The sequence below is a fragment of the Herpailurus yagouaroundi genome, unplaced genomic scaffold (genome assembly GCF_014898765.1).
Source record: "Herpailurus yagouaroundi ecotype Mexico unplaced genomic scaffold, PumYag 28, whole genome shotgun sequence".
In the NCBI taxonomy this organism is placed as follows: domain Eukaryota; kingdom Metazoa; phylum Chordata; class Mammalia; order Carnivora; family Felidae; genus Herpailurus; species Herpailurus yagouaroundi.
In genome coordinates this window covers 167,986,957-168,002,510 of record NW_024412376.1, presented here as the reverse complement: position 1 = coordinate 168,002,510, position 15,554 = coordinate 167,986,957, and the positions used below count along the sequence as shown (strand labels likewise).

The 15,554-nt window shown below is 53.8% G+C and overlaps 1 protein-coding gene and 2 long non-coding RNA genes across 3 annotated transcripts in view; 1 reads left to right on the top strand and 2 right to left on the bottom strand.

Moving 5' to 3' along the window:
* Nucleotides 1-14,912, bottom strand: part of LETM1 (leucine zipper and EF-hand containing transmembrane protein 1) — a 54,273-nt gene extending 39,361 nt beyond the window's left edge. The window contains exons 1-2 of the mRNA XM_040496101.1: nucleotides 14,855-14,912; nucleotides 2,988-3,004 (exon numbers count right to left, since the gene is read on the bottom strand). Coding sequence (XP_040352035.1) covers nucleotides 2,988-3,004; nucleotides 14,855-14,912 — 75 coding nt within the window. The remainder of the gene's footprint in view (nucleotides 1-2,987; nucleotides 3,005-14,854) is intronic.
* LOC121039454 (uncharacterized) lies at nucleotides 7,847-9,164 on the top strand. Its single transcript, XR_005794809.1, has 2 exons — nucleotides 7,847-8,110; nucleotides 8,435-9,164. It is a non-coding gene; the product is annotated as an uncharacterized LOC121039454 (long non-coding RNA).
* LOC121039459 (uncharacterized) lies at nucleotides 14,207-14,848 on the bottom strand. The gene is made up of 2 exons (XR_005794811.1): nucleotides 14,723-14,848; nucleotides 14,207-14,512 (listed from the first exon to the last, which is right to left on the bottom strand). It is a non-coding gene; the product is annotated as an uncharacterized LOC121039459 (long non-coding RNA).
* Nucleotides 14,913-15,554: the final 642 nt, after the last annotated feature.

The following is a 15,554-nucleotide window of genomic DNA, read 5'->3' as shown; positions in this document are numbered from 1 at the left end:
GGGTCCCGGCAAGCCTCGCGACGGCCGGCCCCCGCGGGCGCGCGGCATTCTGGGTCTCGGCGCGCAGCCGGCGCGCGGCCGGGCGTGCCCGCTGCGCACGCGTGCTGGGCCCTTCCGCGTCCGAGCGGCGGTGGCTCGGCGTACGGCCGCGGGGACGCCTTCGGGGAGGGCCCCGCGGAGGGGCGCTGACAGCCCGGCTTGAATGGCTGACCCTTGGTCGGTCTCGGATCCGGCCCAGGGCGGCGCCCCTACCTCGCGGCCCGGCCCACCGGGCTGACCGCTCAAACGCCTGCTCCCAGATCTCTCCGTGCAGGACCTTTGAGCCCCACACTCCCCTTTCCTAAGACGGTGTCCTCTCCGCGAAGGTCGTGCGGGGATGGATGAGGTGACGCAGGGAAGGCAGGCTGGGCGAAATGGGGTGGCCAGCTCCTGGGGCCCAGTGGACACGGTCTTCCCCGGAAGGCCACTCCCACCAGCCTGCGCTCCAGCCCAGTGGCCCCAGGCGCTTTCTCGGGACGCGCCACACTGCTTCCGCTCTCCCATGCTTTGCTCCTCTCCGACCTTTTGCTTGGAAGGTGTTTTCCCTCCTTCTGGACTCTTCTGCCCGACTCTTTTTCGCTAATGTTATCCCAGGGTGCCGCTTGGTGAAGGTCCTGCAGTGCGTACTCAGTGCAAATCTGTTCTCCGGGGTACGCGAATGTGGAACTCCTGGTCTTAGCAGGCTCCCCACTCTAAAGAGACTGAATTTGGCTGAATGGCGTTCTCCCTAGGAGGCTCCTCCAGCACTCAGCCCTCACCGTCGGGAAGAAATAGCCCGCCTGAAGTGGTTTTCCTGCACCAGAACTGCCTGCCGCTGGACTGGGATGGGTCTGCAGTCCCCATCTCAGGTGGGAGAAAATGGAGCTAGGTAGTACAGGGCACTTGGGAGATGATAGGCGGTGCTTGCATTGGCACTGGGCAGTGAGACTTCAACTGCAGTAAATCTAAGCACATGGATTCCTGAAACTGAAGCCTCCGAAGCCAAAAATACCATAAGGCCAGGCTTCTTTTCTATACATTCCCCAGGAGGCAAGGGTGGGATAAGGAAGGGCAATGGTTGTCCCCCTACTCAGGGTCAGGTCTGAGTCCTGGCAAATAGGTGTTCAGGACCAGACAGAACTGGCCTTTCAAAGCCGCGAGTGCAGGAGAAAGCTTGTGCTAGTGCTGGTGGCTGGCATTGGCCCTCGGCTCTGTTCCGAAGCCATCAAGGGGCAAGGAGGCAGGCCCCACAGGGGGAATGAGACGTCCATGGGACTCTGAAGGACAGTGAGTGGGGGGAAAGCCCCACTTGCCTCAGTATTGCCCCAGGGGTTGAGGGACTGGTGTGAGGAAATGTGGCAACATCGTGCACTTCCCCTTGGGATGTTTCACCTCTGGCCTAGCCAGGTTGCATGAGAGGGAGAAGCCAAAAGTCGGGTGTCCACTGAGGGAATGTTGAGGGGGTGGGGGTGGGCGCTTCTGAACACCATCTGTGATGCTTTCTACAGCTCTGCCAGGATAGGGTTTTAGATAAATTAATTTTTTTAGGTTTACTTATTTTTGAGAGAGAGACAGCATGAGCAGGGTAGGGGCAGAGAGAAAGGGAGAGAGAACCCTAAGCAGGTTCTGCACTGTCAGCACAGAGCCCGAGGTGGGGTATGAACCCACAAAACCACGAGATCATGACCTGAGCCAGAACCAAGAGTCAGGTGCTCAACCAGCTGAGCCACCCAGATACCCCTAGAGAAATTCATTTTTTCAAGAGTAACCTTAAACTTTGGGTTTTCTAGTTAGGTAAGGAGCATGTGCTTATTATAACAAGTTTGTAAAAAATATAAAGAAACAAGTGGAGGGGTGCCTGTGCCTCTTGATCTCAGGATCATGAGTTTAAGCCCCATGTTGGGCATAGAGCTTGTTTAACAAAATAATAATAATAATTTTTTTTTTAAAAAGAAGTAGAAATCCTGCCAGCTTACCGTGCATACCCTTTAAGCCGTATGAACAGTTGCCTTCCTGCCCTGCCCCTCATGCAGCAGGTCCAAGTGCACAGAATCCTGGCACAGCAGGTCTGGTTTTGTATCCTGGACCCTTTTCACTCTTTTCTGTCTCTCTTCTCTTTTTTTACAGGCCTTGTGATTTTCCCTGTGCTCCCCACAAGTTGAACACAACTTTCCGTAGTCGCTCCACGTTTACATAAGTGACAAGACTTCAGAGAAACAGGGTGGAATATTCAGGCAGCACAGGTGTCCTAGCTAGGGAGGTCAGAGAATCTAGCTAGGGGTGAGGCCAGGAGCCAGGTTAGGGGCGGGGCGGGGGGGGGGGTCAAGTTAGACAAAAGATTAGGAGGCAGGTTGGGAATGGGGGGGGGTCATGAGGCAGGTTAGGGAGGCGGGTTAGGAGACAGATCAGGGATCAGAGAAAGACCCCGCTGTGTGCCGTACTGCAGCCACGATCAGGCTCAGAGCAGGTGAAGTTGGATTTGACGGCGTTGGAGTTTTGCCCAGAAGCGTGACAAAGGAGGAGAGGGACAGTGGAGTAAAGATGTGTGCAGAAGAGTGGCCGTAAGGCTTGACTGGGAAATTTAAACTGGGGCGGGGGGTGGGGGGAGGGTGGAAGAGGTGGGAGCAGCGCGGGACGGCGGGAAGTGGCAGGACCACTGGCCCGTGGAGGCTGCTCATCCTGAAGAGGGTTTGGACTCAGGTACCAGAGCAAGAGGGGGGTGCTCACAGTGGGTGGTGGGTGGCCCACATTTATCGGCCACGGCAGGGGCTAGGAAGTGAGCCCGGGAGAAGGGCCTCAAGTGAGGCTGGAGGCCAAGGTCCTTGGGTAGAAGAGCCAGGACGCCTTTGAGCGCCATGGGGAAAGGCATGCCTTCCTCCGACTGAAAGCAGGCTCACCGGGCACACGCAGCAGAAGGGGTGGGCGCTGGCCTCCAGCCCCCTCTCACCTGTCAGAACAACCTGCATGACCGGGGCAGTGGCCCGGGCTCGGGTATGGAGGAGACATTCGTTTGGGTCATGAGTACTCAAGAATGGTGTCTGTGGGGCTGAGACAGAGCCCACGGCCACGCCTGTTCTCTCCCTGTCTCCGTAACAGAGCGCTGGGTTCTCCGTTCACCGGCCTCCCTTGACCCTTCTTCCTTCTGCCTGCAAAGCACTGAGGGTGATGGAATGGAAAGAAAGGACCCTGGACTGCCAACCTTGGACTTGTTTGACTTAAAAGTGAGAAAACATCTATCTTTTCTCAGTCACTGTTATTTGAAGGGGTTTCTGTATATAAAGGTGAATTTAATCATGATGGATTCAAGGAAAAATCCCTAAAAGCTAGATTGCTGAGTCAATGTGATGCAAATGTATATTTTGCAAACTTTTAAAATGAAAGGTTTTAACTTTAAACTTTAAATTTGACTCGTATGTAAAGTGTACATACCTATGTATGTAGAGTGAAGTGGTCAAGTCTTAAGCGAGCAGTCTGAAGCGTTTCCCTGTTGTGCGCACACTCATGCTGCCCCTCTCCCATCAAGGCAGAAGGCCGCCAGTGCTCCAGAAGCCTCATGCCCCCTCTGTTGTCACCCCTTCTCAGACACCACCTTCCACTCTAACTGCTGCCTCAAAACCACCTTGGCCTGTTTTGTGTTTGTTGGTTTTTAATTTATTAAAAAAATTTTTTTTACATTTATTTATTTTTGAGAGACAGAGAGAGACAGAGTGCAAGTGGGGGAGGAGCAGAGAAGGAGACACAGAATCCAAAGCAGGCTCCAGGCACTGAACTGTTAGAGGGGCTTGAGCTCATGAACTGTGAGATCATGACCGGAGCCAAAGTTGGATGCTTAACCAACTGAGGCACCCAGGTGCCCCTGGATCATTTTTTGTAAAATTTTTTTAATGTTTATTTGTGAGAGAGAGAGAGAGCACGACAGAGCATGAGTGGGGGAGGGGCAGAGAGCCAGGGAGACACAGAATCCAAAGCAGGCTCCAGGCTCTGAGCCATCAGCATAGAGCCCAACAAGGGGCTCGAACTCACAAACCCTGAGATCATGACCTGAGCCAAATTCGGACGCTTAACCGACTGAGCCACGCATGCACCCCTCTTTTTAATTTATTTTAGAGTGGGGTATCTGGGTGGCTCAGTCTGTTAAGCAACTGACTCTTGGTTTCGGCTCAGGTCATGATCTTGAGGTTCACAAGTTCGAGCCCCACGTTGAGCTCCTCTGCCTCGATGATACTGTGGAGCCTGCTTGGGATTCTCTCTCCCCCCCCCCCCCGCCCCTCCCTTGCTTCTCTCTCTCTCAAATAAATAAACTTAAGAAAATTAGAGAGAGCACAAATGGGGGAGAGGGGCAGAGGGAGAGGGAGAGAATCCCAAGCAGGCTCCACACTCCGTAGAGCCCGATGTGGCTTCGATCCCATGACCCTGGGATCATGATCTGAGCCAAAATCAAGAGTCAGACTCTCACTCAACCGACTGAGCCACCCAGGCGCCCCCAGAATATGCCTTACTCGACCATTTTTGTTATTGGTAAGGCTTCTGGTCAGCGCTAGACTATTAATAATTAAGTTTGGGGGGAGTCAAAAGTTATACGTGGATTTTCCAGTACACGAGGGTGGAGGGGTTGGTGCCCCTGTTCAAGAGTCAACTGTGGTGGATGCGTTTTAAATCTGGCTACTTTCATTTAACGCTATGTCTATCAAACTCATCAGCACTGTTGTGAGTCACATTCGTTATTTTTCATTGGTATATAAAATAGGGAATTTTTTGGGGCGCCTGGGTGGCGCAGTCGGTTAAGCGTCCGACCTCAGCCAGGTCACGATCTCGCGGTCCGTGAGTTCGAGCCCCGCGTCGGGCTCTGGGCTGATGGCTCAGAGCCTGGAGCCTCTTTCCGATTCTGTGTCTCCCTCTCTCTCTGCCCCTCCCCCGTTCGTGCTCTGTCTCTCTCTGTCCCAAAAATAAAATAAAACGTTGAAAAAAAAAATTTAAAAAAAAAAATAGGGAATTTTTCAGTGGGATACACAGTATCCCATTATGTGTTTTAATGAGTATACCACAGCTCATTTTTCAGTGCTGGGAGGGTTGATGGGCCCTCAGCTTTTGGCCAGTGTGAACAACGTTGCTATTAATGTTCTCACATGTGCCTTTTTTGCACGTACATACAGCTTTGATAGGAGAATTGCTGGTCGGGGGTGTACTTAAATTCAATGTTCGCAGGGACTGACAGATGGTTTCCAAAGGGGTCCTTTCGTCTTAGCCCGCCATCAGCAGAGCAGGAGGGGTGCAGCCGCTCCATACCCTCACTGACCCTCATTTCTGTTGTGACTATGACTATAATTATTCTGGAGGCACACTGTGCTTTCATTTTGCATTCCTTTGCATGACTGAAAATTTTGAGGCGTCCTCTCATTTACCCTTGACCATTTGGACTTGCTATTTTGGGAAGTGTCTATGTAAGTAAGGCTAGTGCTTTGTCAACGTCTCCATTCAGTCGTCTGCCTTTTTCTTATTGATTTGTAAGAGTTCTTGGTGTATGCTGGGTATGAGTCCTTAGATGTATGTATTGCAAGCCTTTTCTTCCTTTCAGTAGATTACCTTTTCAACTCTTAATGGTGTCTTTGAGGAATCATTCTTGATTTTAATGATTTAATCTCTTTTTTGGTGAGTTGAAGAAATTTTTGCTACCCCAAGGTCATGAGGACATTCTTTTATGTTTTGTTCTAGAAACTTAATTGTTCTATATTTCACATGTAGGCTTATGATTATTTAAAATTGGTGTTTGTCTTGTATACTGTAAAGCAGGCATCAGGATTACTTTTCCCTATGGGTACCAAGTAGATCCAGCACCATTTATTCAGACACAGCTACGAAGATGCCCGTGTCCCATCGTAATCCCAGAATTTGGGAATATGTTGCTTTACATGGAAAAAGGGATTTTGCAGAGATAATTGTATTAAGGATCTGGAGATGGGATATTATTCCGGAAGAGGCAGCTAGGCCAATGTCATCGTAAGCATCCTTAGAAATGGATGACAGAGGCAGGGGTGAAGGGTAGAGGGAGATCTGATACAGAGGAAGAGGTCAGAACGATGCAGCCTTTGCTGGCCTCGAAGGTGAAGGAAGGGCCTTGAGCCGGGGAATGCGAGCAGCCTTCGCAAGCTGGCAAAGGTGAGAACATGGGTTCTCTCCTGGAGCCTCCAGAAAGGAATGTGGCCCTGATGACATGTGGTCATCAGCCCAGCGAGACCTGCATCAGATCTCTGACCCACAGAACTTGGAGACGATCGGTTTGTGTTGTGCTAAGCCACTCAGTCTGTGAGAACTTGTTACAGAAGCAAACAACTAACATACCCCTGATGCGATCGTGGCACGTCTGTTAGCCAGCAGGTAGCCCGTTGGGACCCTATTCTGTTGCTTGTTGTTTTTGCGACACTTGAGCCAATACCAAGTGCTTTTAGTTACTCTAGCTTTATAACCTGTCTTGGTATATGGTGCTGTCAGACCTCCAGTTTCTTCTTCTTCAAGCCTGTTTAGATGTGTGTGTGTGTGTTTTTTTTTAATGGTTATTTATTTTTGAGAGAGAGAGAGAGAGAGAGCAGGAGAGGGGCATAGAGAGGGGGAGAGAGGGTCTCAAGCAGGCTCTGTGCTGGCTGCAGAGAGCCCGATGTGGGGCTCGAATCCACAAACCGTGAGATTATGACCTGAGTCAAAGTCAGACGCTGAACCACCTGTGCCACCCAGGCACCCCTTAAAGATTTTCTTTCGTTCTTCCTTGACCCATCTGGAGTTTCCAGGAATTTCTGCGTGTAGTGTGAGATGCGAGCCCAAGTTCATTTTTTATTTGTAGATAACACAGTCCTTTCCCAGGCCTTCTTATTGGATAGTCCTATATCAAAGTTCTACCAGGAAGGTCTGTTTCTGGACTCTCTCTCTCTCTCTCTTTTTAAAAGTTAATTAGTCTCCATGCCCAATGTGGGGCTTGAAGTCACAACCCTAGGATCAAAAGACACATGCTCCTACCGACTGAGCCAGCCAGGTGCCCCTGGACTCTCTTCTCTTCCCTTTTCTCTCATTGGCTGGCTGTTCCCCGGACCACTAACCATTCTGAACTGAGGCACAGTCCCCCTGCCACTAACCTCCATGAGCCTCTGGCAAGTCAGTGCATTCACATAGCTCTTTCCTTTTTGGGGAAAGTTCATAGAGTGGGCTATTTGGATTGTGGTTGTTTAGGGCCCCTGACTCTCTCCATGCTGTGGGCCCTTCCGGGTTGACCAGGAAGTGCCTATGTGTGCTTGCATCCCAGCAGGGCTGCTTGGGGTTTGCTGAGCTTCTTGGATATGTAAGTCAATGTTTTTGTCAACTGTGGAAAAGTTTCGCCATTATTTTGACAACTGTTTTTTTTTTTTTTTCCTGTGTCAGTCCTACCTTTCTGTCCTTCTCAGGTTCTTTTTGTTTTTTATGAAGTTTTTTTTTTTTTATGTTTGTTGATTTTAAAAATTAAAAAAAAAATTTTTTTTATTTATTTTTGAGACAGAGAGAGACAGAGCATGAATGGGGGAGGGGCAGAGAGAGAGGGAGACACAGAATCGGAAGCAGGCTCCAGGTTCTGAGCCAGCATCAGCACAGAGCCCGACGCGGGGCTCGAACTCATGGACCGTGAGATCGTGAACTGAGCTGAAGTCGGACGCTTAACCGACTGAGCCACCCAGGCGCCCCATGTTTGTTGATTTTTTAAGAGAGAGAGAGAGAGAGAGACAGAGCGCAAGTGGGGGAGGGGCAGAGAGAGAAGGAGACACAGAATCCGAAGCAGGCTCCGGGCTCCAGGTTGTCAGCCCAGAGCCTGATGCGGGGCTCGAACTCACAAACCGAGAGATCATGACCTGAGCTGAAGTCAGGTGCTTAACCGACTGAGCCACCCAGGCGCCCCATCTCCTTCTCAGGTTCTAACACACATATGTTAACCCTTTAATATTGTCCAGCAGGTGCCTGAGATGGCTTGCTCATGTTCTTCAACATTTTCCTGTTCTTCAGATTGGATAATGACCCTTAGTCTGTCTTTAAATTCACTCTTCTATCAGCTTCAGTCTGCTGTGAATCCCATATGGTGATTTTTTTTTTTTTTTTTGTCATTTGTAGGATTTTTATTTGGTACTTTTTAACAGCTTCTATTTTCTATTGAGATTTCTCTTCATTCATTAGACCATATTTTCCTTTAATTATTGAGTATCTTAAAACAACTGCCTTAAAGTTTTTCTCTGTCAAACCTAAAATGGGGCTCAGGGTTGACTTCTGTCGATTCTTTTTTTCTCCTTGGTAATAGCCACATCTCCTGTTTTCTTTGCATGCTGAGTGACTTTATTGTTTATTGCTTGTTGTGGATAATACGGTATAGTCTCTAGATTCTGTTATCTTCTTTTAACGATGACAGTGTGCGCTTTCCGAGGCCAGATCACTAAGAGCTCTGCAGCTTGCGCCTTCTTTCCTGCGGATTCCCACTCCAGGGGACGCCAGCCCTGTGTTGGGAGGACACTGGAGCAGCTTGTGGAGAGGCCCCTGTGGGGTGGAACGGAGGCCGCCTGCCAATATCCAGAAACACCCGAGTCAGCCATCTTGGTAGCCCACCTGCAGCCCCAAAGCTGGCTCACCCACCCTGAATTCCCGACCAAAGAAACTGCACATGATAATCAATGTCTACTGTTGTTTTCAACCATTAAGTTTTGGGGTAACGTGACACATGACAATCAAGAATAGACAAGTTCCCGGGGCACGGATCCCGGTGTCTCTGCCATACGCCAGGGACATTCGTGGGCTTGGACGAGGTGTCCACTCCAGCGGGCCCAGAGCTCCCACGACAGTTGTTCTGTGGCAAGCCTGGAGGCCTCACCATCCGTGCAGCCCCGTCCTCAGCCAAGGACAGTGGGAACTCTGAGACTCCCCTCTCACCGGATTCCGGCAGCACCACTGCGTCCTCAGCTCAGTAATATGGGGTGGCCTGGCTGGACGCCATCTCTCTGTGCCAGGGTGGGAGACTGCCACAGTAGCAAGCTGGGGTGGGCAAGGTGGACCTCAGGAATTTCCCTTCCCTGGGGATTGCAGTCCTGCATTTCCTGTTTTTCACACCTGAAAAGGGCTGCCTCGTCTGTTTTGTCCATGTTAATGATTGGTTGCAGTGGAGGGCCAGTCTGGCACAGGATTCTCTCCAATAGCCCATACAGGAGCCTCAATCAAAAGTGTTTTTTTCAAAGGCAAGCTCTTTCTACGTTTGTGGGCAACCTGGTGAACTCTGCATCAAGCCTAGAATTTAGTTAGTGGTGATGGACTGACGTTGGTTTCTTAGTTGTGATAAAGCTACCACGGAAATAGAAGGTGTGGACATTAAAGGAAATGGGTGGGGGGAGCTCTGTGTTATCTGTGCATCTTTCCAGTAAATGTTGCAGGACATTACAGCAGTAATGCAATGACATTATTGCAAGAAAAAATGTTAAATGATCCATCTGGCTGGTACAGGAGTGAGGGAGAGAGGCCAGGCTCTGTGTCCTGTGTGGCTTCCCAGCAGGCTGGCTCTGAATGGCCGCTCCTGCTTTCTCCGGTGAGTCCCCAACTCAGGCTGCTGAAGCTGGTCACTAGTCCAGAACAGCCGTGGTCCAAAGCGTCCCCCAAGCTGTTACCAGTGCTTACACTTTCCGGCAGGCCCAGGGCTTGGGAAGACCTTTCACGTTCTTCTCTTTGTTGTTTTGGGTTTTGAATTCCTGCAATCTTCATAATTAGAAAAAGAAGCGCTACTTTAGCACAAACCAATGGTTCTTTAGCCAAAGCCTGAATGAGTGGGCAGCGCTGGCCGCAGCCCTGACCCGAGTGGTCCTCGACCTGGGGCAGTCCCCGCGGAGGACGAGGGTGCGGGGGCCGCAGGAGGGACGGGCGCGGCATGGCGTAGGTCGCCCCTCCTCTCATCACTGTCCTCGGTGCCGCGGCATCGCTTCCTTCCCTCCGCCGAGGCTGCAGAGACCCAACCCGCCGGCAGCCGGGCCGTGGGAGGTCGGAGGCAGGAAGAAGCGCCCCAGGAGGGGGGAGCGGGCGGGGCCGGAGCGGCGGGCGGGGCCTCGAGGCGCGTGGCCAATGGGCCGGGCGTGACGTGGGGCGGGGCCAGGGCGGAGGCAGCCCAGCGTCCCGGGCTGGGGCAGGTCCCTAACCTCTGTGGTCGCCCGGCGGCCGCCTCCCTATCCCGCGGCCGGATCGCGCGAACTTGCCTGCCCGGCTACCCCCGCTCCCCTCGGCGCCCACCCCCACGCCGCGGCTGCCCGCGCCATCCCCCCGCCCCCCCCAGCCGGGCGTGCCCCGCGCTTCCTCGAGGGAAGGCCGCCGGGCAAATGGGAGCATGTGCCCTCAGGAAGGCGGGCTCTGACCTCACGCGGCCATTGCTTCCTGCCAGCCGCTCCCCACGGGCGCTGCCCTACTGCCCCGCTGTGCACACGGAAGCCTCACACCCTGCCCAAGGTCGTACAGCTAGTAAGAGAGATGTGGGTTGAACGGTGTCCGCCCAAAGATATGTCCAAGTCCTAACCCCCTGCCTGTGAATGCGACTTTATTTGGAAATAGGGCCCTTGCAGATGTAATCAAATAAGGATGAAGTTCTTAGGGGGGCCCTAATCCAGTGACTGGCGTCCTTAAGAGAAAATAGGGGTACCTGGCAGGCCCAGTTGGTGGAGCATGAGGTTCTTGGTTGGGGTTATGAGTTGGGAGTCCCAACTTTGGGTATAGAGATTACTCAAAAAAAGTCTTTAAAAAAAAAAAAAAAAAGAGGGGGGTGCCTGGGTGGCTCAGTCCATTAAGAACCGACTTTCGATTCTGGCTCAGGTCATGATCTTGCTGTCTGTGTGATCAAGCTCCACATCAGGCAGAGCCTGCTTGGAATTCTCTCACTCCTTGTCTTTCTGCCCCTTTCCGGCTTGTGTGCAAGCTCTCTCTCTCTCTCTCTCTCTCTCTCTCTCTCTCTCTCTTTCTCCTTCAACAATCTTTAAAAAATAAAATCTTAAAAAAAAAAAAGGAAGATAAAACAGACAGGTGGACACACAAGAAGGAGGCTGTGTGAAGACAGAGCCCAGGAGTGGACCGATGCCAAGGCAAGCCTAGGGACACCAAGTACTGCCCATCATCACCAGAAGCTGGGAAGGGACCAGGAAAGATTCCCCCTGAGAGCCTCAGAGGGAGCATGGCCCTACATGCGCCCCAGCTTCAGGCTTCTGGACTCCACAACTGTGAAACAGTAACTGTGTTGTTTGATGGCACTTTAGTGGGGCCCTAAACCACCTGTTAAAGTGCAACCAGGACTAGGAGACTGGCCATCCAGGTCCAGGCAGCAGTGCCACCTGGAGATAAACACAGAGTTGTGTGTACCTTCCAGAGGGACTCAGCCAGCCTGGGAGGAGCCAAGGAAGGCTTCTGGAGAAAGTAGTCTCCCAGCTCAGATCTGATGTACGGGCAGGGGGAGAAGAAGTTCAATTTGACATCCAACAAGGGTGGGTGGGTGTGGCTGTCCAAGGGGTGACATCCAGCGGGGAGGGAGTCAGCTTCAGACACTGGAGCTCTGGGGAGAGGGCTGGGCTGGAGAGGCACAGGCAGTGTCCTTCCCACTCTTGAAAGTCCAACACTGGCTGAGGAGTGGGTTTTGTGTGAAGGACACGGAGAAGTCATAGCAGGATTTTATTTTTATTTATTTTTTATTTTGTTAATGTTTATTTTCGAGACAGAGAGAGAGTGCATGTGCAAGGCGGAGGAGGGGCAGAGAAAGGGAGACAGAAGATCTGAAGCGGGCTCTGCACTGACAGCAGAGAGCCCGATGTGGGGCTCAGACTCACCAACCTTGAGATCTTGACCGGAGCCGAAGACAGACGCTTAACTGACTGAGCCACCTGGCGCCCCGAGGAGTCAAGCAGGATTTTAAACAGTTGGCTGACATGGTCAGTTTTGTGGTTTAGAAAAATTCCCTGCTCTGTACCGACAGTGGGGAGCCTGCTTGGGATTCTCTTTCCGCCCCTCCCCCACTCATGCGCATGCTCTATCTCAAAATAAATAAAACTTAAAAAAGAAAAAGAGGGGCGCCTGGGTAACTCAGTTGAGCTTCCGACTTCGGCTCAGGTCATGATCTCATGGCTCATGGGTTCGAGCTCTGGCAGGCTCTGTGCTGACAGCTCAGAGCCTGGAGCCTGCTTGGGATCCTGTCTCCCTCTCTCTTTGTCCCTCCCCTGCTCACATTCTGTCTCTCTCAAAAATAAAATAAACATTTAAAAAAAAAAACACAAAAGAAACATTCTCCTGGTTGAATGCAGAGCATGGACTGGAGGGGGCCAAGGCTGCCTCCTACTGGAGAGAGGCTGGATTAGAAGGGACGTAGGAAGTGCAGTCCCTGGAGGGTGTGGGGGAATGCTAGGTGGGGTCTCCAGGAAGCGGCTTTTGGGGGCAGGAGGGTCTGTGTTTGCCTCCAGGACCGGACCCTGGCCTTGGGCTTTGGTTTGCTCTTGGAGGTGACCACTGAGACTCTGATGACAGGTGCTTCAGGTCTCTGGGAGGCTCTGGGGGGGGGGGGTCAGCCCCAAGGTGGAAGGAGAGAGGGTGGACAAACCTCCTGCTCAGGCCTCTTAGCCAGGACTTGGACGGGAGACCCCTCAGCCAGGCTTCAGTCCACATGTCTATCTTCCCTGCCTGACAGCGACCCCCATGCAACGGAGGGTTGGCCACTGTGGCCCTGAGGAGCCTTGCAGTGCTGCCTGCTGGCTCCTGGTGGCTGTCCCAGCAGACTGAAGTGGCCCTCGGGCCGGGTGGGAGCACAGGCAGAGCCAGACCTCGGAAAAGGCAAGTTTCCAAGTCTGGAGAGTGTAGCGAGTGGGCAGGGCTGGGAAGGGGCTGCTGGGAAGGTGGGGTGCGGGGAGGCCCCCCCCCCCCCGCTCTGCCTGGGCTGGGGGAAGGGCCTCTATTCCTTCCCCTCCTTGGAGGCAGGGGCCACCTGGGGCATGGGAGGAGGGGTGGCTTAAGACTGCCAGTTTCCACTTGGAAGCCCTCTTTATTTGGCCAGGGATGGAGAAAGGCTGGGGTCAGAGTGCACACATCCCCATGGAAACAGCGATGAGCCTGGCCCCTCAGGGACCCTGGTCCTGGCAGGGGATGGGGCTCCTTGGGCTCAGGGGCCTGGGCCCTGCTTTTGGCAGCAGCTCTTCCGGGGAGGTCAGGCGGTGAGCTGCAGGGCGTGTGGTGGGGAGAAGCAGGGAGGCAGAGAGTGCTCCAGCCACGGCCGCACTGGAAACAAGAGGGAGAGCGCAGTGTGCCTCCTGGAGCCGCATGCCCAGAGTAGGCGGCTAGTGCGAGGCAGGCGGCCAGAGGGGCACAGCAGCGGACCTCGTGGTCAGGGGACTCCCCGCTCCTCTTGAGCCCTTGTTCTGTCTGCTGGTGCCAGCAGGCAGGCCTGGAGTCCTCTGGTCCTAAAGGCCTTGCCCGCCCAGCTGGCCTTGCCTAAGAAGGTGGGAGGGGTGCTGAACCCCACCAGGCCAGAGCGGGGCAGCGCTCGCTCCATCATCTGTTAATTGCCCGCCTCTGAGTACGGAGTTTTTGTCCAGAGGAATGACAGCAGTCTCTTTGAGACTCCGCCCCAGCTGCTGCCGTCTGGGATCCCTCTGGGCCCACCGGGCTTGGGGCTGTGCCTCTCAGGCGCCTGGGGCCTGTTTTCCAAGAACATGTTTTCTCAGCCTGTCCCGCACGCAACTACCCAGGCTTTCAGAATTGCCAAGCTCTGTACGCACTGAAATAGCCACCCCAGGGACGACCGCCTACCTGTGGAAGCCTCACACGTGAACACCTGTGGGGGGCACAGATGTACCCGCACACGAAGGCCTCTTCACCCAGCAGTCCATCTGTGCATGGGGGGTGTCTTAGTCTTCTGAGAGCCCCTTTTTCACACCGAGGGAGACTCAGCCATCGGAAATATGGTCTCCACAGGGCGAGGCCCCTGGAGTGTGCAGGGCTGGGGGGCTGTCCTGCCGGTCAGGCTCGCTGAAAAGGGCTCAGGACCTCCTTGAGTCAGCCAGGCTGGGCCCGGGGAGGACTGCACTGGGCGGGAAAAGACCAGCCAGCCCCAAATCACTTTCTTCAAGAGAATCTAAAACACACACTTGCATGCTTTGAATAAATTTGCATATTGATCACACTATTCTAAATGCATTTTTTTTTCCTCAGGAGAGGAGCTTTAATTCCAAATCTGTGAAATCAAATGAGAGATGGTGGTATCTGTCTTGTACTACAAGATTTATAAGACAGTTTTCAGGTTTGTTGCCCAGAGGGATCCTGGGCCCCCAGAAAGGACAAGGACACCTATTCTCCCCACAGCCGGACAGATACCAAGGCTAAACGAGAGCATGAATGAGCCACCGTCCAGCTGGACACCTTGCCAGGAGGTCCGGTGGAGTCTGGCAGTGACTGCTGGGGGGGTCTCTTCAGTTATCTCGGGATCTCCAGCACCCTGCAAGGACACAGCACACATTAGGACCTCATGGATACCTTTTGGCTGAAAGCGTGAGCAATTCTCTAATTCCTTTCACTTGTGACACCGGGGAGGGTCTCATCCCTGCCCTGGCTTGCCCTATGCCAGTCCCTGCTCTGGTGGGAAGCAGCTTGGAGCCGGTCCAGGTGGGGACTCTGAAGTGCCCACGTCTAACGCAGAGTTTCCTACCAGGGTCCTACATTGGCGGAACTGTATGGACAGCCTTTGTATCCCCAGGCCCTCAGACACGGGATGCGGCTGCTCGGGGAAGGAGACCTGCGGTGAGGTGGCTCTTTGCAGCTGAAGCCAACCCCGTAGAACGCGGCGGCTGGAGGCTGAGCAGGAAGACCCTGCTTGAAAGGGGACCTGAGCGGCACATCGTCGTGTCCACCATACCAGCCCCCTGTCCTTACCACAGCCAGAGTGATCTTCTCAAAGCTGTGCTCTGACCACAGGCTGGCATTCCTAAGCCGCCCTGCCCCGCTGCAGCCTCATTGGAATGGCACATCGCCCAGCAGTTCCAGGGACCGAGTCCTCACCCTGACCACAGATCCCCCACTCCACCCAGCTCCAGGCCAGACTTGAGACTGGGGACGGGGTGGGGAACGGCTGAATCCACGCCCTGCAGATACTCTGCAGGAAGACTCCGACGCCAGCGAGCTGGCCAATCCTTCTCCGGCCTGTCTTCCACGCTCCCTCCCATTGTTTGGGACCATCGGAAGCCAAGTCTGTAGCGTAGGCTCCAGGAGCGCAGGCATGTGTGTGTGGAGGGGCAGTTGGAACTTGACCTCCGCCTTCCCCGCGCCACCGCGCTTCCTGTCCCGGGCGCCTTCTTCCCGCCCCCGAGGTAGGGGCGTGGGTGACCACCTGGGTGCCGGGCTGGCAGCCCCCGCGGGCCGGCCCCGCGGTGCCGCGCGCACCGGCCACCGCACCGCAGCCCCAGTGGCTCGTGCTGAGAGGAGGACGCGCGCGGCTGCCCGACGTCCCAGATCCACCGCCGCGCGCCCCCGGCAGGGGCCGC